Raw genomic sequence first — 17,506 nt, forward strand, 5'->3', positions numbered from 1 at the left:
AATATATAAAAGTAGTCTATGTAATATTTTCAAATAAAAGAAATTAAATGAGGTTGTGGGACAAGTCGTCATATCTCCTTTTGAGCTGCCTTAAGCTAAACTTAATCTGCTGGCTGACGAGTCTGTGATAAAGAATGTCTAGACCAGGTTCTTGCTTTTCATGCATTTTAATCCAAGACTTTTCCCTGATTAAGTTAAGGCATATAAATAAAACTTACGAAGCCAACAGTTTCTTCTTTCATCAGTGTAAAAGCAGAAAGACTCCTTGCTAATCTCCCCCCCAAAAGAAATAGATACTTCTTGTTTTTATTTTTACAGCCAGTATGTATTTTGGGTTAATTGTAACTTCATGGAGAGGGAAATAAGACACTGAAAGGATAAAAAGGCATATCTACTTTCCTTCTTAATGGAGGAAAGTGAGTTATGAAACAAAATTGGAAACTGCCTTAAGACCCCAAACAAGCAGGGAAGTTGTTGAAGAGAGTGAATTGAGAAGGAAATTAAGAAAGTGCACATATTTAACTACGTAATGTTCTACAATATGAGAAAAGGATTTACGAGGAAACCTACTAGGACAAAAGTAGAGAATCTAGCAAACTCAATCTAGTTGTAAGAGATCTGGTAGTTCCATGATGCTTTTGCCATTTCTTTGCTACCTATCTAATTAAGCAAAAAGTATGCCAAGATTTGAGTAACATTAACTGAAGTTTTTAGAAGTGCTAATTATGTAGCAAAAGCGAGCACAAAGCTCTTTCTGTTTGAGCAGCCCTGTTCCCATTTTCTGCAAGCAGAGCATATTGTAAGAATTTTCAATTAAATTGAACAGTTTAAGTTATTATTCCTATTGAAATAAAATGTTTAGATAGCAGACTTTCAGTAAATTTTCCAATTCTCCTAAATTAAGCTTGTCCTAAAATCTTTAAACTTTGTGAACTGAAGTTAGTCTCATACATTAAATCACCAGGTCTTCTCCTTTGTTGGAATGTAAAGCTAAGCAACATGAGCTCTTACAGCACAAGGAAATAGAGCTGAATTGTTTGACTTGACAATATATCCATGTTCACTATTTAAATATTCCTTTCTCTCCAAATTCTGCAAAAGTTTATTAAAGTGCAGATTCGAGAGGCAGTTGGACAGTATGCATCTGGAGCGGATTTTCCATCTGGAAGATGTGATATGTTTACTCCACAGTCTGAAAATCCTGTTCATGTGGCAAAGGCTCTCCCTGTGCTTCCTCTAACAAAAATGGAACTAAAGAACAGAATTGTTGTTTTTCCTAAAACAAGACCTGGCCAAAGCTCAGGTAATATTGCTTGCTTAGTAGATGATGCAGCATCTGTAGTATCTTGTGGTCAGTTTACTGTATTGTGTGTTTCAGGACTTGAATGGCTGCTTTGACTAGTTGACCAGTTTCCTTAATCCTATCACTAGTTTGAAATGTTATTCCTTGTGATGGAACCTTTTTCAGAAGTTTGTTTTTTTTTACTTTCTTTTATTCTCATCATGCAGTACAGTCACTTTTTCCCACAGATAGTTTTTGTGTACAACAGGTAAGTTGCCAGTTTTTATGCAGCTGTGGTTAATGTAACCATACTGTGCCTGGCGAAAAAGGCACTGTGAGGTTGCTACACTTTGAAGCTCTTTTCGGTCAATGCACTTTTGCGGTAGACCCATTCTCATCTGCGTATGTGTCCCTGAGATATGAGATAAATCTGTGTATAGCAGAGAAATAAGCGTTCTTCCTTAAGATGATAGGAATGTCAGCTATGAGTCTGGCTATCCTTGTCTTGTACCTAATGATTGAGGAGGACATTGTTGATAATGGAGTCTTAAATCCTCAGTCTGTACTTGTAATTCCAGTAATGCTTAAAATTCTCCAAATTACTGTATGAAACTGTCATTTGTTACCTAGATACCAGATTTTTTGGTACTGCTTACTTTTCTAGGTAATGAGGGTTTTTTTATGATTCACTGTTGCTACATTTTTATTCAACAGACTTTAGAACCTTCAAGGCTTAATTTATCAATTATATCTGGTTTTCTTTCATACACTTCAGGAAAAGGAGCATAATATAATATTCCTTTCTTTTTCTATTGTAAATGTGCTGTATAATATATATGCAGCTAAACTTCCTTAAGTGCTACTCTGGATTGAGATGATCTTACAAATCTGTTGATCCTCGGCAAAATGCACATTTTGGGTGTGAAATATGCTTACTGATACTGTTGAAGTTGGGATTTTCCGATAATTTCTTTTGTATAAACCGTCAAGAATTTTATGACAGTGTGCTTTGATGCTGCTCTTGGAGTTGGCTTCACCAGAACTGTTTCCTTTGTGTTTTGAAACATAGTTTCTGTTTAAGTTCTTTTTACTAAAGATACTTGAATGAAGACATTTAATATACTAATCTGATACTTCTCTTCTAGAGAGTTACCTGGAAATGGAGAATAAAGGGGATGAAACTGTAAAGTGGATTTTGTCATCTTTTGCCCCACCCTATGTTAAAGTAAGTGAATGCTTGCATTGGTAGTTTTATACATATCTCTTGGGTGGTTTTCCTTCTTTTCGTGCTGCTCTCTCTTTTCTCCTTCCAACCTCTCAAGAAAGTTTCCTTCTCATCCACTATCATCATCCAGATTGCAATATGTAATGAAGTATACATAGAAGAGGGGTGTTCCTTTTGGCTGCAGAATGTTAAACTTGCCTTGTTTCGAGACTTGTGCTGCTGTTATGCTGTACATGTTATCCATGTAGGTAATTTAAGTTAGGTCAAGGATATTTGAATTACACTGCTGTTGCTTGTGAAATTCTCATGGATTTACTATTGATATTTGTAAATGCTTCACTGTTTTTTTCTGTTGTTTCTTTTTTATGGTCTGAAATGTGGTGATGGTTGTGTTGGTTTTATCCTAGAATTATTGTGGTTTGTTGTCAAGAAATGATGAAAAATGGTTATGTAGCAGTCTTAGCTGTAGCCCAGGAGATGACTGTGCCATGTTCCAGGCAGTGCACCATCTTATAACTACTGATGTCCAATTTAGGTGACTGCATAGATGTTGTAGCAGTTTTAGTCATTATTAATTTGTTGTTAGGAAGTCAGTATTTTTTCACTTGAAAGCAGCTCGATTAGGTGTATTTTCTTCAGTTCTGTGCAATGGTGGTGGGTGTATTGTGTGGTATGGGTTTTTTCTGTGTTGTGTTCTTGTTTTCTTTCCCATCTGAATCTGACTCATAACTTTATTTGCAGGATGTGGATGGAACTGGATGTGTTTATAGAGTTACTTACTCTGCTTTCATATGTTCCCGTGTTTCTGGTACTCTTGAAGCTCATGGAGAAGAGAAGGTACAATGACACACTAATATGCATGAAATATTTATATCTAAGTTGTTGAAATAGGATTTTATGTGACAAGCTCAGTTGAAATACCAGTTGAAATTACAAGCTAGTTGTATTTTATCAAATTATGATAAAATGGCCTTTCACAGCTGGGTTATGGGAAATATTAGATAGTCACTATCTATTTACCACAGCTGTTATAATGTCAGCTGAGTAGATTTTATGGATTTATGCAATCTGTAGTTTGACTTCAGTGTACTGTTTGGTTTCTTTTTTCATTTTGTTCCTTTATTTTTTTTAAGAGAAATTATTCTATAATAAAAAAATTGTTTCTAAATGTTTTATAAGAATCCACTAGAAAATCACAAATAATACTGGGTTCTTATGAAACTGGTGTGAGAGCTGGTTTCCCTTCCTTTGAAGCAGTCTTGTCATACTTGTTTAAGAACAGTTATCTGTTCCTCAAGTTGATCTCATTTGACTGACGATTTTATCTTCTGACCAGTAGAGGGTTTCATAACCACAATTATCAAGCACATCCAAGGACATACTGAGTGGGTTTTTATGGGGCTTTTGTCCCTCATCTTCTCCCTTAATGCTACTTCACTGCTGTTCGTATTCATGAACACCTATGTTTTAATCATTATGGATTATTGACATTCCTTAACTGCATTATTTCTATGATTCTATGATAGGATTTTGAATCTATTTGCACGATAAAAAAAACCTTTCTCCCATCCAGTTTAATAATTATTTCATAACATTGAAAATCATTATTTGAATTTAAACAGTTGTCTTTGCCTTAGCAATCCTAGTTCAGGCTTATTTGGATAACATTTACATTACTGACATGTCAGGCTGTTGGCTGGAGCAGATAAGGTACAGTGCTATCATGATTTGCTGGTTTTTGCAGTGGGTATGATGATTGGCTAATCTGATATACCTGTAGTGATCTATTCTAATCTGCTGCTCCTCTTCTCTTTCTTCCCTCAACCTCAACTCTGAACACAGCTCCTGATTTTAGCTGGTACATCACTATACAGAGACAGGCCTTTGTTACACAGGTGTCCTCCAAGGATAATCAAATGCATAGCCTGCAAGTTGGCTTAAATTTCAGGCCTTTTAGTATTTGTAGCACAGTGTGCTTACAGACTTGGAGCTGAAGGAGTGCAGTTGTTCACAGCTTAACCAAGAGATGAGGGTATTGCTGTCTTTCAGCTGCATGTATTTCTTCTCCTGGTCTCCTTCTACCCCAGTTTGCTAATGGAAATAATTGTGCAAGCATTTGCTGGCTGCTTAAAGCAGGTTAGCTGAACTCGAGTTTTGTTCGAAACTGCTTGCACAATCTATTTCATCAAAACTTTTTCTCTTGTGAGCAAAGGAGGACGGGCTGTATTGTTTTGTGCAAGATTACCTGTGTGAGGAATGTATGGTCTGTAGCGTGTAAACTTTGTGCTGACTTGACTGTAATTTTGTGTAGGTAAGATTTTGAGGATGTGTAGATTATTTTAATAAGCTTCTGTGAATTTTTTCTCTTACTGTAGGTTGTTGTCGTCTTTTTGCCTAGAGATACAGGGGATTACTCCCAGTTCTGGGACCTTGAGTGTCACCCAGTTGAAAAACCTGGTTGGAAACACAAATTAAGATTTCAGCTTTCTGGAGCAGTAAGTATATAAATGCTGTAAATGGTGGCCTGAAAACAAATTTTTGGTAACATTTTACTTTTACAATACAGTACTATTTATCATGTGTGCTGGTATATTATGAAAAGAAACCCCAAACCCAGACTGTGCTGATATTTTTGTTGGACTTAACTGTACTGTTTTCTTATGCTACAAAAATACTTTTTTCACGGTGCTTATGTGATAGTGAGTTATCTTTTTCCATTTAAAATGTGAAATTTTATTTTGCTCAAAGAAACTAGAGACAAACTTGCCTTCTGTGGGAACCGGTTTTGTAGATGCAGATTTATTTGTATCAGACCCTAAGTGGAATGGTTTTATTTTAGTAAATAACCTAACAAAGTAATTGACCATTGCTATAATTTGTAGCTTAATGCAATATTGGAATTTTCAAATATCCATATTGGAGATATGGATGTGTCTCTGACAGAATCTGTTTGAGTATTTTATGGGAGTAACAATTCCCATCCAGGTGGGAGTGATTTTGAGAATTCTATGTAGGAGTGATTGGACTGCAGCTCATCTTTGCTCACCCATTGTTCCTCAGCCCTAACTTTATGGTGAGGCTTGGAAGAGAGGAGGGGGTTGGGAGTTAGAACTGGCTTTCTGTGTGTGCTTTCCTTACCTTGCTTTTAATCCCTGTCTCTGTACAGGAGTCTACATTGGACAGAGAATCTATTAGTATTAAGAAGAATGAATTCTAATGATTGTTTAAATGACCTTACTATAGAATCACAGTATCCCAAGGGTTGGATCAACCATTTTGAAAAAAGACCTTTAAGACAATCAAGTCCAACAGTTACCCCAGGACTTGCAAGTCCATCACTAAGCCATGTCACTAAGGGCCTCATCTATGCATGTTTTCAACACTTACAGGGATGGTGATTCCATCACTTCCCCAGGAAGCCTGTTCCAGTGCCTGATCACCCTTTCACTGAAGAAATTTTTCCTAATATTTAGTCTAAACCTCCACTGGTGCAGCTTGAGGCCTTTTCCTCTAGTGCTATCACTTATTACTTAGGAGAAGAGACCAAAACCCACCTCTCTCCATCCTCCTTTCAGGTAGTTATAGAGAGCAGTAAGGTTCTCACTGAGCCTCTTTTTCTCCAGACTAAACAGCCCCAGTTCCCTCAGCTCTTCCTCTTAAGACTTGTGCTCTAGACCTTTCACCAGCTTTGATGTCCTTCTCTGGACCTATGCCAGCATCTTAATTCCAGCTCTGTGAAGAGCTTTCTACATTCAGTATTGCATGATTGCTATATATGCTTTCCTGTCCTCTCCAGAAAGCTTGAATTGATTTTCTGAGAAGCCCAGATAGATATCTGGGACCTTTCTTTAGAGTACCAAGCCTATTTCAGCAGTAGGAACCTGACTTATCCTTCTTGCTGTGTTATCTTACCTTTTATTTTGTAGGGTCCTTGTTCTTCCCAGTACTTAAGTGTGTTTAAAAGAGGACTTGTTAAAAATGTATTTTTTAATAGCTTCTAATTTTGGCATGAAGAATGAGACCTGTATAATGTTTGGTTTGGGAGGATATTTTTATTCAGCTTTCATCTTACTCTTTGAACATAATTTTCTTTAAAAGGAGGAAAGCATCTGTCATTTGTCTGTATAAAGCTAGTTGAAATTGAGAGATTAGTTCTTTATCAGAAATCTAGAGTTTTGAATCATTTTCTTCTGTTAAGAGTTGTGGAAATGAAGCTTTGAGCAACACAAATTGATGTTTTTGAATGTGTCAGATTTGTTCCTCTTGCTTTTTTTTTTGAAGCTGTTACAATTGGATCTTTTCAGCATCTCTTTGTGCATATGGGGAAAATTTTGTATAAAGTACTTGCAATGTGCCATTATCACTTTGGAGAAGAGTTTAAAGGGAAGTACTTCCTTTCTGAACTAAATAAGGAACTACACAGCTGCTTGTAAGAGGGGACAACGCCGAACTAAAGTTGTTGCGGTTTTTAATTCAGATCCACTTCTGGTCAAGAAGACATGTCAGTTCCAATCCATTATATCCTAGAGATTTAGCTACAACTTTGAAAAGGACTTGGATTCTGCTGAATTTGCTGAGGCAAAGATCTATGGCTCTGGTTATGTGACTTTTGGTAGAATGAAGTGGGAAAACTGACTGTCTTTCAGAGTAACTCAGTGGTATTTGTTTAAAGCACCACTTCAAAAGAAAGGAAAAATTTGGAATAACTCAGGAATGATCTAAAAGAACAAGGTGATGCTAGGAAACTCAGTGGCACTTACTACTTTTGTTATTCCTTGAAGTCTTGGGTTGATATTTCAGTGTAATTGTTGGTCTTTTCTGAGTGAAATAGGGAGCTGGCAAGATCCTACTGGAGGACTGAGGAGGCACCAAAGTTCGGATTGCTCCGTTAGCATATAGAAAGTTGAGCACTTCATGAAGGACTTCATAAAGTTTGAAGAGACTACAAATGTTAAATGCATATAATTTTCTAATGTTCATGGTTTATGCAGTTTAGCTGTGCAACTATGTAACTTCTTAAGGTAGCATTTTGCAACAAACTGAGCTGAATTTCTTAATACTTAAAACATACTGCTGTCTAAGAGTCCTGGTTTTATTCTTTTTTTTCAGCAGTACAGAGCTTCATCTTCTTTAGGTATACCAGAAGTGAGAGGAGGAAAAATCTTTAAACTCTATGAGCAAAATAATCCCAATTTTAAAGCTAAACAAATCTGTATACTCCCGAGGTGGCTTTGGAACAAGAGCTCCCAGTTATAACCTTTTGGACAGTGTTAACATACTGCTTTCATTTGGAATGGGAAAAGTCAGTATGGGCTATGGTAAAGCATGTAGTACTTCAGGATGTCCTTAAAAAGACTGGGAGAACTGATGATTTTGCCATCTCCTTCTCATGCTATGAACTTGCCTTATTGATAAATTAGAATTTGAATTATAACATTGAGGCAGGATACCCATCATTTTTACTACATAGGAAATTAAAAGCTCTTGAAATGAGACACAGGCACACATCCTTTCTTGTCTTTATCTACTACCCTCTACTGTGGATCATTGGTTATTTGCAACGGAAAATTTTCTGCAAATTTAAGGTTTGGGGTTTTTTTTTTTGGCTGCTGCTATTTCTGACAGACTGATTGATTAGCAGCTCTTTCACTAGAAGAAATTAATGTCTAAAAGACAAGTTTGTCATAGCAGCTCTATTGAAGAGGAATATTTTTTTTAATCTTCCCTGCGTAAGGGAATCAACTGCTTGTCTAAAAACGTCAGCACCGTTTCAAAAATTGAGATAATGTTGTACAACCATAAGTGTAGGAGGTTCTTTTGGTTCTTTAGCTTTGTTCAGGATGCTGTGGCTCAAGTGGCTCCAAGCAGTACCGGGCTAGAGTTGTTACAGAATACAGAATATGAAACCGGCTCTTTGGCAAAGTATTCTCTTAGGGTGATCTGGCCTCATTGTGCTAGAGTACATGGAACGGGCATCCGGATGATGGTAAATATTTTGGCCTAATTCCAGAATGTAACAATTACTATATAATGCATTACCAGATTCTGTCTCCCTGGAGAGACCTATCTTTTAGAAGGATGTATTCATAATACAAAATTATTACAAAGCTTTTTTGCTGTTGTGAGAATCCAAACTATAATGATGACTTAAGCCTTCCTTCTCTGTGAGCAGCTGTTTAGCTGATGTTGTTCTTGAGGCATATGGGCAGAATATCTGCAGAGGAATGTTTTTTTGGTTTGGCTTTTGGTGAAATCTTCACTGCTAGCAGCCTTCTCAAGATTCCACCTGCGCTGCTGGTTTGTTGTGAACTGGCTTGTAACAAAATGTTCATAAGACACAGAAACCTGTTAAAGTATTCCTCCTAAGTCACTGCTTCTGTTTCAGTGATCCAGACTCTACTCTTCCTGGAAGATTATACTTTAAATAAATTAAAGTCTTGGATTGGGTAAGGGAAATAACTTAAATGTTTGAATACTTAAATACTTTTTGAATGGAAAGTTTAAAGTCTTCTCTATTTTTGCCAATAGGGTAGTAGAACAGAAAAAGAAACTTTAATTGTGAAAGATTCTGCAAGTGTCTTCAGAAAAACTGAGCTTTCAGTCACACCAGAAAAGGTTTACTCTGAAGCACCTACAATTAAAGTAGGGTATGTATAAATGAAACTTGAAATGGGAGTCTGCAGCTGGGTAAAAAGGGGAAGGGGGGAGTAGGAATCCAATGCCACAGTGAAAACCTTTTTTGCTATTAGGAAAAGGGATGTGATGGAACAGGCTGTGCATAGAGGCTGTGCGGTCTCTGTCCTAGAAGGTTTTTGGGATCTGACTGGGATAAAGCCCTGACCAGCCTGGTCTGACCTCACAGCTGACCCTGGTTGGAACAAGAGGATGGAACAGAGACCTCCTGAGTCTCTTTTGAACTGAATTATCCTATGATTCCAAGTTAAAGAGTAAACAGCTGCAAAGAAACTAGACTTGCCAAGCTTCTTAATGGCTTTGTATTGTTCAGCCTCCCATGCTTTTTCTTTTCAGTTGGGTTTCTAAGTTGCCAAACCTTGATTTGCTGTTGCAAATGAACTGGTATTAGCAGTCGAATCTTGAGCATATTTTTTTGTATAATCCCCTTTTGGGGAGATTTTACAGGTCCACAGACCTGTAAATTTGGTTCAGAGAAGACCACTGTAATTGCATGTCTTAACTTTACTGTTCTTCAGTCTTAAGTTAATTTCTGTTTCTTTTCCTATGAGATGCTGTGAACATGGCAGGGAAGTAAAATGTGTAGGTTAAATACAGCATTTCTGAGAAGAGTTTAGTTCTCTATGAAAGCATATGGGGGAAAAGTTCAGATTGTGAACATGTGTGTAAGTATATCTACTTACCTTTATGCCACAGTGATGCGTTCATTATTTCTGACTAAAATGTAACTTGTGAGAGTTGATGCCTTCAGGATCTTTCAGTGTTTCCTGATTTAGCCTCAAAAAATACACCTGTTGCCTTGAAATATACAATCAATATATTCAGACCATGTAAATAGGAAATGTTAATATCTTAAATCTCTTTTTCAAATCAGACAAAATGAGATCATTCGAGGGGTGTATGCACCAGAAGACCTGTATATTTTTCCTCTAACTAGAGTTGGGGAATCACGCACGATAAAAGTCAACTTGCGGAATAATACCTTTACAACACATGTGGTAAGTTTGACAGACTTTATTTTAAATAGGTTTTCATATGCCCTTGCAACAGTTCACCTGCACTGTTTTTGTTTACTCTTGACAGATTGCTGTAATACAACTCATAGTTTGTTAGTGTCAAAAGTTAGTACTATATTTGAAGAATTCTGCTCTCCTGTAATTTTCACCTTTTCTTTTGCTTGACTGAATCACTAAGTTTATTTGTAATATATTTTGAATTGAAAAAAAACAATAGATTATAGTTTGCATAGATATGTTATCTTGATTTATTTAATTTTTTAACTTAAAATATTGAGATGTGAATTTTTATTACCATATATAAATGTTTGCATGCTTCAATTTTAAACCCTGTGTCTGTGTAGAATTGTAGAATAGTTAGGTTGGGAAGGACCTTAAGATCACTGAGTTCCAATCTCCCTGCCATGGGCAGGGACACCTCACACTAAACCATATCACCCAAGACCCAACCTGGTCTTCAACACTGCCAGGGATGGAGCATTCACAACTTCCCTGGGCAACCCATTCCAGTACCTCACCGCCCTTACAGTAAAGAATTTCTTCCTTATATCCAATCTAAACTTCCCCTGTTTAAGTTTTAGCTCATTACCCCTTGTCCTATCACTACAGTCAATAGCTAAGAGTCCCTCTTCAGCATCCTTGTAGGTCCCCTTCAGATACTGGAAGGCTGCTATGAGGTCTCCATGCAGCCTTCTCTTCTCCAGACTGAACAGCCCCAACTTTCCCAGCCTTTCTTCATATGGGAGGTGCTCCAGTCCCCTGATCATCCTCGTGGCCCTCCTCTGGACTTGTTCCAACAGTTCCATGTCCTTTTTATGTTGAGGACACCAGAACTGCACACAATACTCCAAGTGAGGTCTCATGAGAGCAGAGTAGAGGGGCAGGATCACCTCCTTGGACCTGCTGGTCACTCTCCTTTTGATGCAGCCCAGGATACAGTTGGCTTTCTGGGCTGTAAGCGCACACTGCTGGCTCATGTTCATTTTCTCATCGACCAACACCCCCAAGTCCTTCTCTGCAGGGCTGCTCTTAATTTTCTTTTTGCCCAACCTGTAGCTGTGCCTGGGATTGCTCTGACCCAGGTGTAGGACCTTGCACTTGGCATGGTTAAACTTCATGAGGTTGGCATCAGCCCACCTCACAAGCATGTCAAGGTCCCTCTGGATGGCATTCCTTCCCTCCAGCGTATCAACAGAACCACACAGCTTGGTGTCATTGGCAAACTTGCTGAGGGCACCCTCAATTCCATTGTCCATGTCACCAGCAAAGATGTTGACCAAGACTGGTCCCAACAGCGATCCCTGAGGGACACCACTCGTTACTGGTCTTTGGCTGGACCTTGAGCCATTGACCACAATTCTTTGTGTGCGGCCATCCAGCCAGTTCTTTATCCACCAAGTGGTCCACCTATCAAATTGATGTCTCTCCAGTTTAGAGACAAGGATGTCGTGTGGGACAGTGTCGAATGCTTTGCACAAGTCCAGGTAGATGACATCAGCTGCTCTACCCCTGTCCATCAGTTCTGTAGCCCCATCATAGAAGGCCACCAAATTGGTCAGGCAGGATTTGCCCTTAGTGAAGCCATGCTGGCTGTCACCAAACACCTTGTTTTTCATGTGCCTTAGCACGCTTCCTAGGCGAGCCTGCTCCAAGATTTTGCCAGGAATGGAGGTGAGACTGACTGGTCTGTAATTCCCCGGGTCATCCATTTTCCCCTTCTTGAAAATGGGGGTTATATTTCCTTTTTTTCCAGTCACTGTGAACTTCAGCTGACTGCCATAATTTTTCAAATATGATGGTCAGTGGTTTAGCAACTTCATTCATCAGCTCTTTCAGGACCTGCGAATGGATTTCATGAGGTCCCATGGACTTGTGCACGTTCAGGTTTTTAAGATGGTCTCAAACCAGATCCTCTCCTACAGTGGGCCTAGGGTCTTCATCCTTACAGTCCCTGCATCTGCCTTCCAAGACTTGGGTGGTGTGGTCAGAGCCTTTGCCAGTGAAGACTGAGGCAAAGAAGTCATTAAGAAACTCAGCCTTCTTTAAATCCAAGGTAGCCAGTTCTCCTGATAGCTTCCAGAGTGTTCCTATGTTGATCCTAGTTTGTCTTTTGTTTGTTACATACCTATAGAATCCCTTCCTGTTATCTTTCACATCCCTAGCCAAGTTTAATTCTAACTGGGCAGGCCTTAGCTTTCCTAACCTGGTCTCTAGCTTCCAGGACAACATCCATGTATTCTTTCCAGGGCACCTGTCCTTGCTTCCACCTTTTATAAGCCTCTTTTTTCCCTTTCCCTCTAAGTTACCTCCGCAGCTCCTTATCCATCCAGACATCCAGATAGGTCTCCTAGTCCTCCTGCTGCACTTCCTTCTAGTTGGGACACAACACTTCTGAGCTTGTAGCAGGTGATCCTTGAATATCGACCAACAGTCTTGGGCCATCCTGCCTTCCAGGGCTGTATCTCATGGAACCTTACTAAGCAGGTTCCTGAAGAGGCTGAAGTCTGCCCTCTCTAAACCAGTGTGAAGCTGTATTTGTAAGTGACCTTATTTATCTTAAGCATGTCATAAGTTGAATATGCTAGGCTTAGATATAGTGCGCTTTTAAGTATTTTGTATTAAATTGCAGCTGAAATTTGTAAGTCCCAGAGAGCCTTTCTACATCAAGCACTCAAAATACTCTCTAAGGTGAGTAATGCATATGCTAACATTCTCTCCTAACAAAAAATTAAACAAGAAATTCAGTGAGAGAAATATCTTCTCTCTATGTACAATGCTGAAATATAGATCTAAGAACCTAACATTCTGGCTGTCTAGTTAAAGACTTTTTTTTTTTTGTTAAAGGTTTTTTTTTCTTTTTTTCCCCCCTTTTTGCTAAGCTGTACTCTGTAATCTTGGTTAGAAGCAGAATGAGCCCACACAGTTATTTCTGCATCTGCCAATTTCTTCCTTGCAAATTGTTTCTAACAGTGCTGCTGCTTTTAATGCTAAGCCTAATGCTTCATTTAACCATTTGGCATGCTGTGCGCAATCAAGTCATTCCTTCCATTTATACTTTCTGCACAACAGACCAAGCAAATTGCCTTCATCATGCCTCTAATTTGACAAACCTGCAGAGCTGCTTCAAAGATTCTGAGCAAATACAAGGTTTGAGTGGCCAGTGGAATTGCCTGGTCATACCAAGTATTTCAGCACATTACCTACATAAAAGGAATTTTCAAGTTGGTGATAACAGCCCTCAAAATAAATCCAGTCATTTTTGGAGTTCATTACAACAAGTATTTGACAGTCTATTAGTCATCTCTTCAAGAAGTATAGCATCTCACATGCTTCTCTGTAACAGTGGTATTGTCAAGAGGACAGAAATACAACCATTTCATTAGAAGTCATATATATAGAGTACATTCTTAGAGTTTAAACAGATCCCCATTTTAACGACAGGGAAGCAAAGAGTATGTAGAACAGAAATTATGAACAAGATTGTAAATGGAACTAGATACTTTGGCTCCTAATCTGGTTTTGTATCTGCCAACAATACTTAGCATTTACAATTAAGACAACTTTAAGGGGGTGTTAGCCACAGGTGTTCAAGGTATTCTTAAGGCCACTTTCCAGTACAAAGTGTTATAAACCACTTAGACATGGGTTCCAATGTTTTTACTGAACTGGCATCCCTTTAACTAAATCTGTCATATTGGATGGCACAGAAGGGCTTTTTATGGAGGCAGTGACCAAGTTTAAATTTATTATAATAAAGATCACTAGCTAGACCTGTCTGAGGCTGTACCGCTGCAGACAAAGGGCAGGATAACTTGACTGCCCTGAAAAAGAAGATGAGTAAGTTCACCGGAAAACACTTAGATAGCTAAAAAAAATTCTTGAGGAATGCTGTAAAAGCTATTTGTTGGATTTTCTGTGGGAGATGAAAAACTCCTATTGCTTTTATTGAAAGTAGACTTTAATAAGTTTAAAATTCAGTCTGTGATTTTAAAGGTTATCAGCTGAATATACTGCACCTTCTAATAGCATTCTACAACCTTTTCTTTTAGTAACTTCGGCAGTTTTTTCTTCCATTGTAAATATTGGCCTTTCCTGGCTTTTTAAAAATTCATTCATCTGAAGTCAGCTTACCTCTCTGAAGCAGCTATCCCATTTAAGAGCATAAAGCACAGAATAATTACTTGACTTGAATAGATGCTTTTAAAAAAGTGTTAAAAGAACTTCTCTTTAATGGCTTTTATTTGAGAACAGCATCAAGGAGGATGTCAGCAGAGTCTTTGTTAACTGCTTACTTCTGAACTAGGTTAACTGGGTATCTTACAAATAAGAGTGTAAAAACAAAGTACCACGTATCTCTTAGGGCCAAAAAAGTGTCATGGTCTGTTGCATACTTTTCATTTTGAGGACCAAATTTGAAAGCAATTCTGTGTAATCCAGTTTTAAATCTGGTTAATAGAATTTCAAGTTTGTATGTAATACCAAGAGTCTGACCTTCAGAAGCTGATATGGTGGCTTACCCATTCTTGTTTAATTGGTTATGTCATTACAAGTATGCATATATAGCACAGCTGGTTCCTTTACTACAGTTTACTCAGTTGAAAATAGTAACAGGCTTTATCCAAATACAGTATCTAGCACCTAAAACTGTAAGGGGAAACATTAGCTGTCTTTTAAAAAACCTTTGGTTAAGTTCTGTTTCGGAAAGGACTACCAGGTTATGCCTGTCTAAAAACAGTTTGAAAAATAAACTGTTTCTTTTGTATTTCCTTCAGAAGTCATCTGAAATTAGTTGATTACAAGGTAGTATATATTTCATTACTGTATATTTCTTGAACTAAAAGGTAAAATAGTTTTATGCTTCATTGTTTTTGTCATCAGTGCCCACTATTCTGTGTGTCAGGAGTCACTATTCATTGACAATAGGTTGGTTACTGTGACTTTGATGCTGCTTACTCATACTGTTCCTTTTAAACTTGCCTATTGTTGCTACTGTGTTTAGAGGCCTGCAGTATTAGTATGTCTATGAAGTAATCTTCAGGCCTGTCTGACTTCTCGGAAAATGCCACTTGAAACTGATGCAACAACCTGTGAAGGCCATATAGTATTCATAGAGTAACTGAGTTGCAGGCATAGTGAAAAGTTTGAAGTAAAGCTTTTTGTTAAAACAGTTGCAGGGAATTCTGCTTGTCCTGACACTCTTCTTCTTGACTAGCTTCTGGCTATTGGACTTAAGGAAAAGCCTCCAGAAATGCTTAGTTTCTGAGAACATTTATTCTCTATATTAACCCAAAGAGCTGTAGTAGCTGGAGTCAGAACTTTCCCATTTTGACTTATGTAGGGCCAATATTATGATTTCCAAACATAGAAGGGTAAGAGCACAGACTGAGTATCATAGGTTGGATTATTGTAGAAGAAAGGAATATGAAAAGGTAGGAACAAAGTAAGGAAAATAAGCACACTCCAGAGAATGATGGATAATACTAAATACTGTTAAGGGGAGAATACTGAAGCTACAGTAAAAAAAAATAAAACTGTATTTTCCTTGTTTTATTAAGTGATGCTGTTAATTCTTCCTTATTTTAGTATGTGCCTGTTACTGTTTCCTGTCTGTTAGTGCTGGATATTTCTGTTGGATGTCATGGAATCCAATAGGCCACCATTTGGCATTTACAGCTTGATGCTTGTATAGCTTTTTAGCTTTAAAACATTTGCTTTAGGCTTTTGACAATTAAGACAGACACCCACTACATTTGGTATGTTTTTATGCAATCTGAATAAAAGAGGAATTATATAACCTAAAAAGGTGTAATGTAAAATCTTTACAACACTGTTTGAGGATGGTCATATTGACTTGCAGTGATTCTGCGAAATATTTCTTAATGTGGGTGCAATTACAAGTAATTGAAATTACTTTACTAGCTTCAAATTGGTGGAATTTCAAAACAAATTGGAAATTTTTGTGTACTTTTCACGTGACTTCTGCAGGGAAGTAATATAGTAACTTTGCTCTACATATTGTTTATTCACTGTTTATATTATTGAAGAGATGCAGACCAAACTTATGTAGGTAAACTAGCAGCAATAAAGTGTTCCAGTGCTTTCTATAATCAGGAGGAAAGAATGAACTTTACAGTCAAAGTCCCTCAGAAGGATAAGGGATAATAAGATTATAAAAATAAACTTGGTGATCCAGTGCACATTCAATGCATTATTTTGGTGAAAATCAAAGCTAGACAAGAATTTCTATATTGAGTAGAATTTACCTGTTTATTAACAGAATATGCACATAATTACCTTTTTACAGATCCCATCATTACATCAATGTGCCAGTCCAGTTCAAGCCAAAGGCAGAAGGGAAGTTTGAAGGTGTCTTCGTTGTGTCAACAGCCAAATATGGCTCACTTAATATTCGGCTATGTGGTAAAGCTATTGCAAAAAAATAGAACTGTTTTCTAACTTTATAATAGTTTAGAACAGTTTATGCCATTTAAAATAGTAAAAGATTTGCTACTACATTTTCATATTAATGTCCTACTTGTTTTGCCCTATGATGCTGCTTTGATGGAACATCTTTTTGTAAGATAAATTACGGTGCTTGTTTTCATAGTAAAACCACTGAGAAATAACATTGTATGTTTTAAAGTTATCATGTTCTAATTTATGTTTCTGCACTTTTGTTGAAAAGGGAAGTTTTCTATTTTTGCATTTATTAGGAGTAGCTGGATACTGATCTATTTTATTTTAAGCATTGTAAATACAGAAATAAAATCTATTTGTTAACAGTTGATTTTACCTCATTTCTGTCTTTGGTTAGAGAATTCCTTGTTGTAGGTATGGGGTCAAGCTGCCTACCCTTAGGCAATTGCTAATTTGCTGGTGGGAGCTTTGGGGAGGAGGAGAAGGGACTGCAGTACAGAAACCGATTTGTTAGTAACATGTCTGTCTGTTAAATCTGGGACCAGATCGAAGATCTGACAGTAAGTCCCTAACTTCTCATACAGTTCAGTGGGAGGCATGAGCATTGTTTTAACTCTAACAATGTGAAAACAGTGTAAATTAAACAAGAGCAATACTGTGTTCAGCCCTTCAGAACGATTCATCTAACCCAGTATTCTGTCTCTAGGTGTGGTGAAAAGATGTTGCTTTGAAAGATGACATAAGCTTGGCTGCTGCCTTTGGTTCTTTTCTCTTGCATTTTCTCAGCATCTGCAGTCATTTGATTAGGGACAGGAGGTAGTTTCCCACCTATCCCTTTTTTTTTGCACATATGGACCTGTTTCTGAATGTATC

General features: G+C 37.7%; 1 protein-coding gene across 1 annotated transcript in view; it reads left to right on the forward strand.

Moving 5' to 3' along the window:
• The window catches only part of CEP192 (centrosomal protein 192), a 62,219-nt gene extending 45,263 nt beyond the window's left edge, over positions 1–16,956 (forward strand). Inside the window, 8 exon segments of the mRNA XM_031052953.2 lie at positions 1,102–1,303; positions 2,428–2,507; positions 3,249–3,344; positions 4,883–5,002; positions 9,036–9,154; positions 10,075–10,198; positions 12,846–12,904; positions 16,521–16,956. Of these exon segments, the coding sequence (XP_030908813.2) occupies positions 1,102–1,303; positions 2,428–2,507; positions 3,249–3,344; positions 4,883–5,002; positions 9,036–9,154; positions 10,075–10,198; positions 12,846–12,904; positions 16,521–16,659 (939 nt within the window). The 3' untranslated portion in view covers positions 16,660–16,956.
• The last annotated feature ends 550 nt before the right edge of the window (positions 16,957–17,506 follow it).

Source organism: Melopsittacus undulatus, chromosome 1 (genome assembly GCF_012275295.1).
Source record: "Melopsittacus undulatus isolate bMelUnd1 chromosome 1, bMelUnd1.mat.Z, whole genome shotgun sequence".
Taxonomy (NCBI): Eukaryota; Metazoa; Chordata; class Aves; order Psittaciformes; family Psittaculidae; genus Melopsittacus; species Melopsittacus undulatus.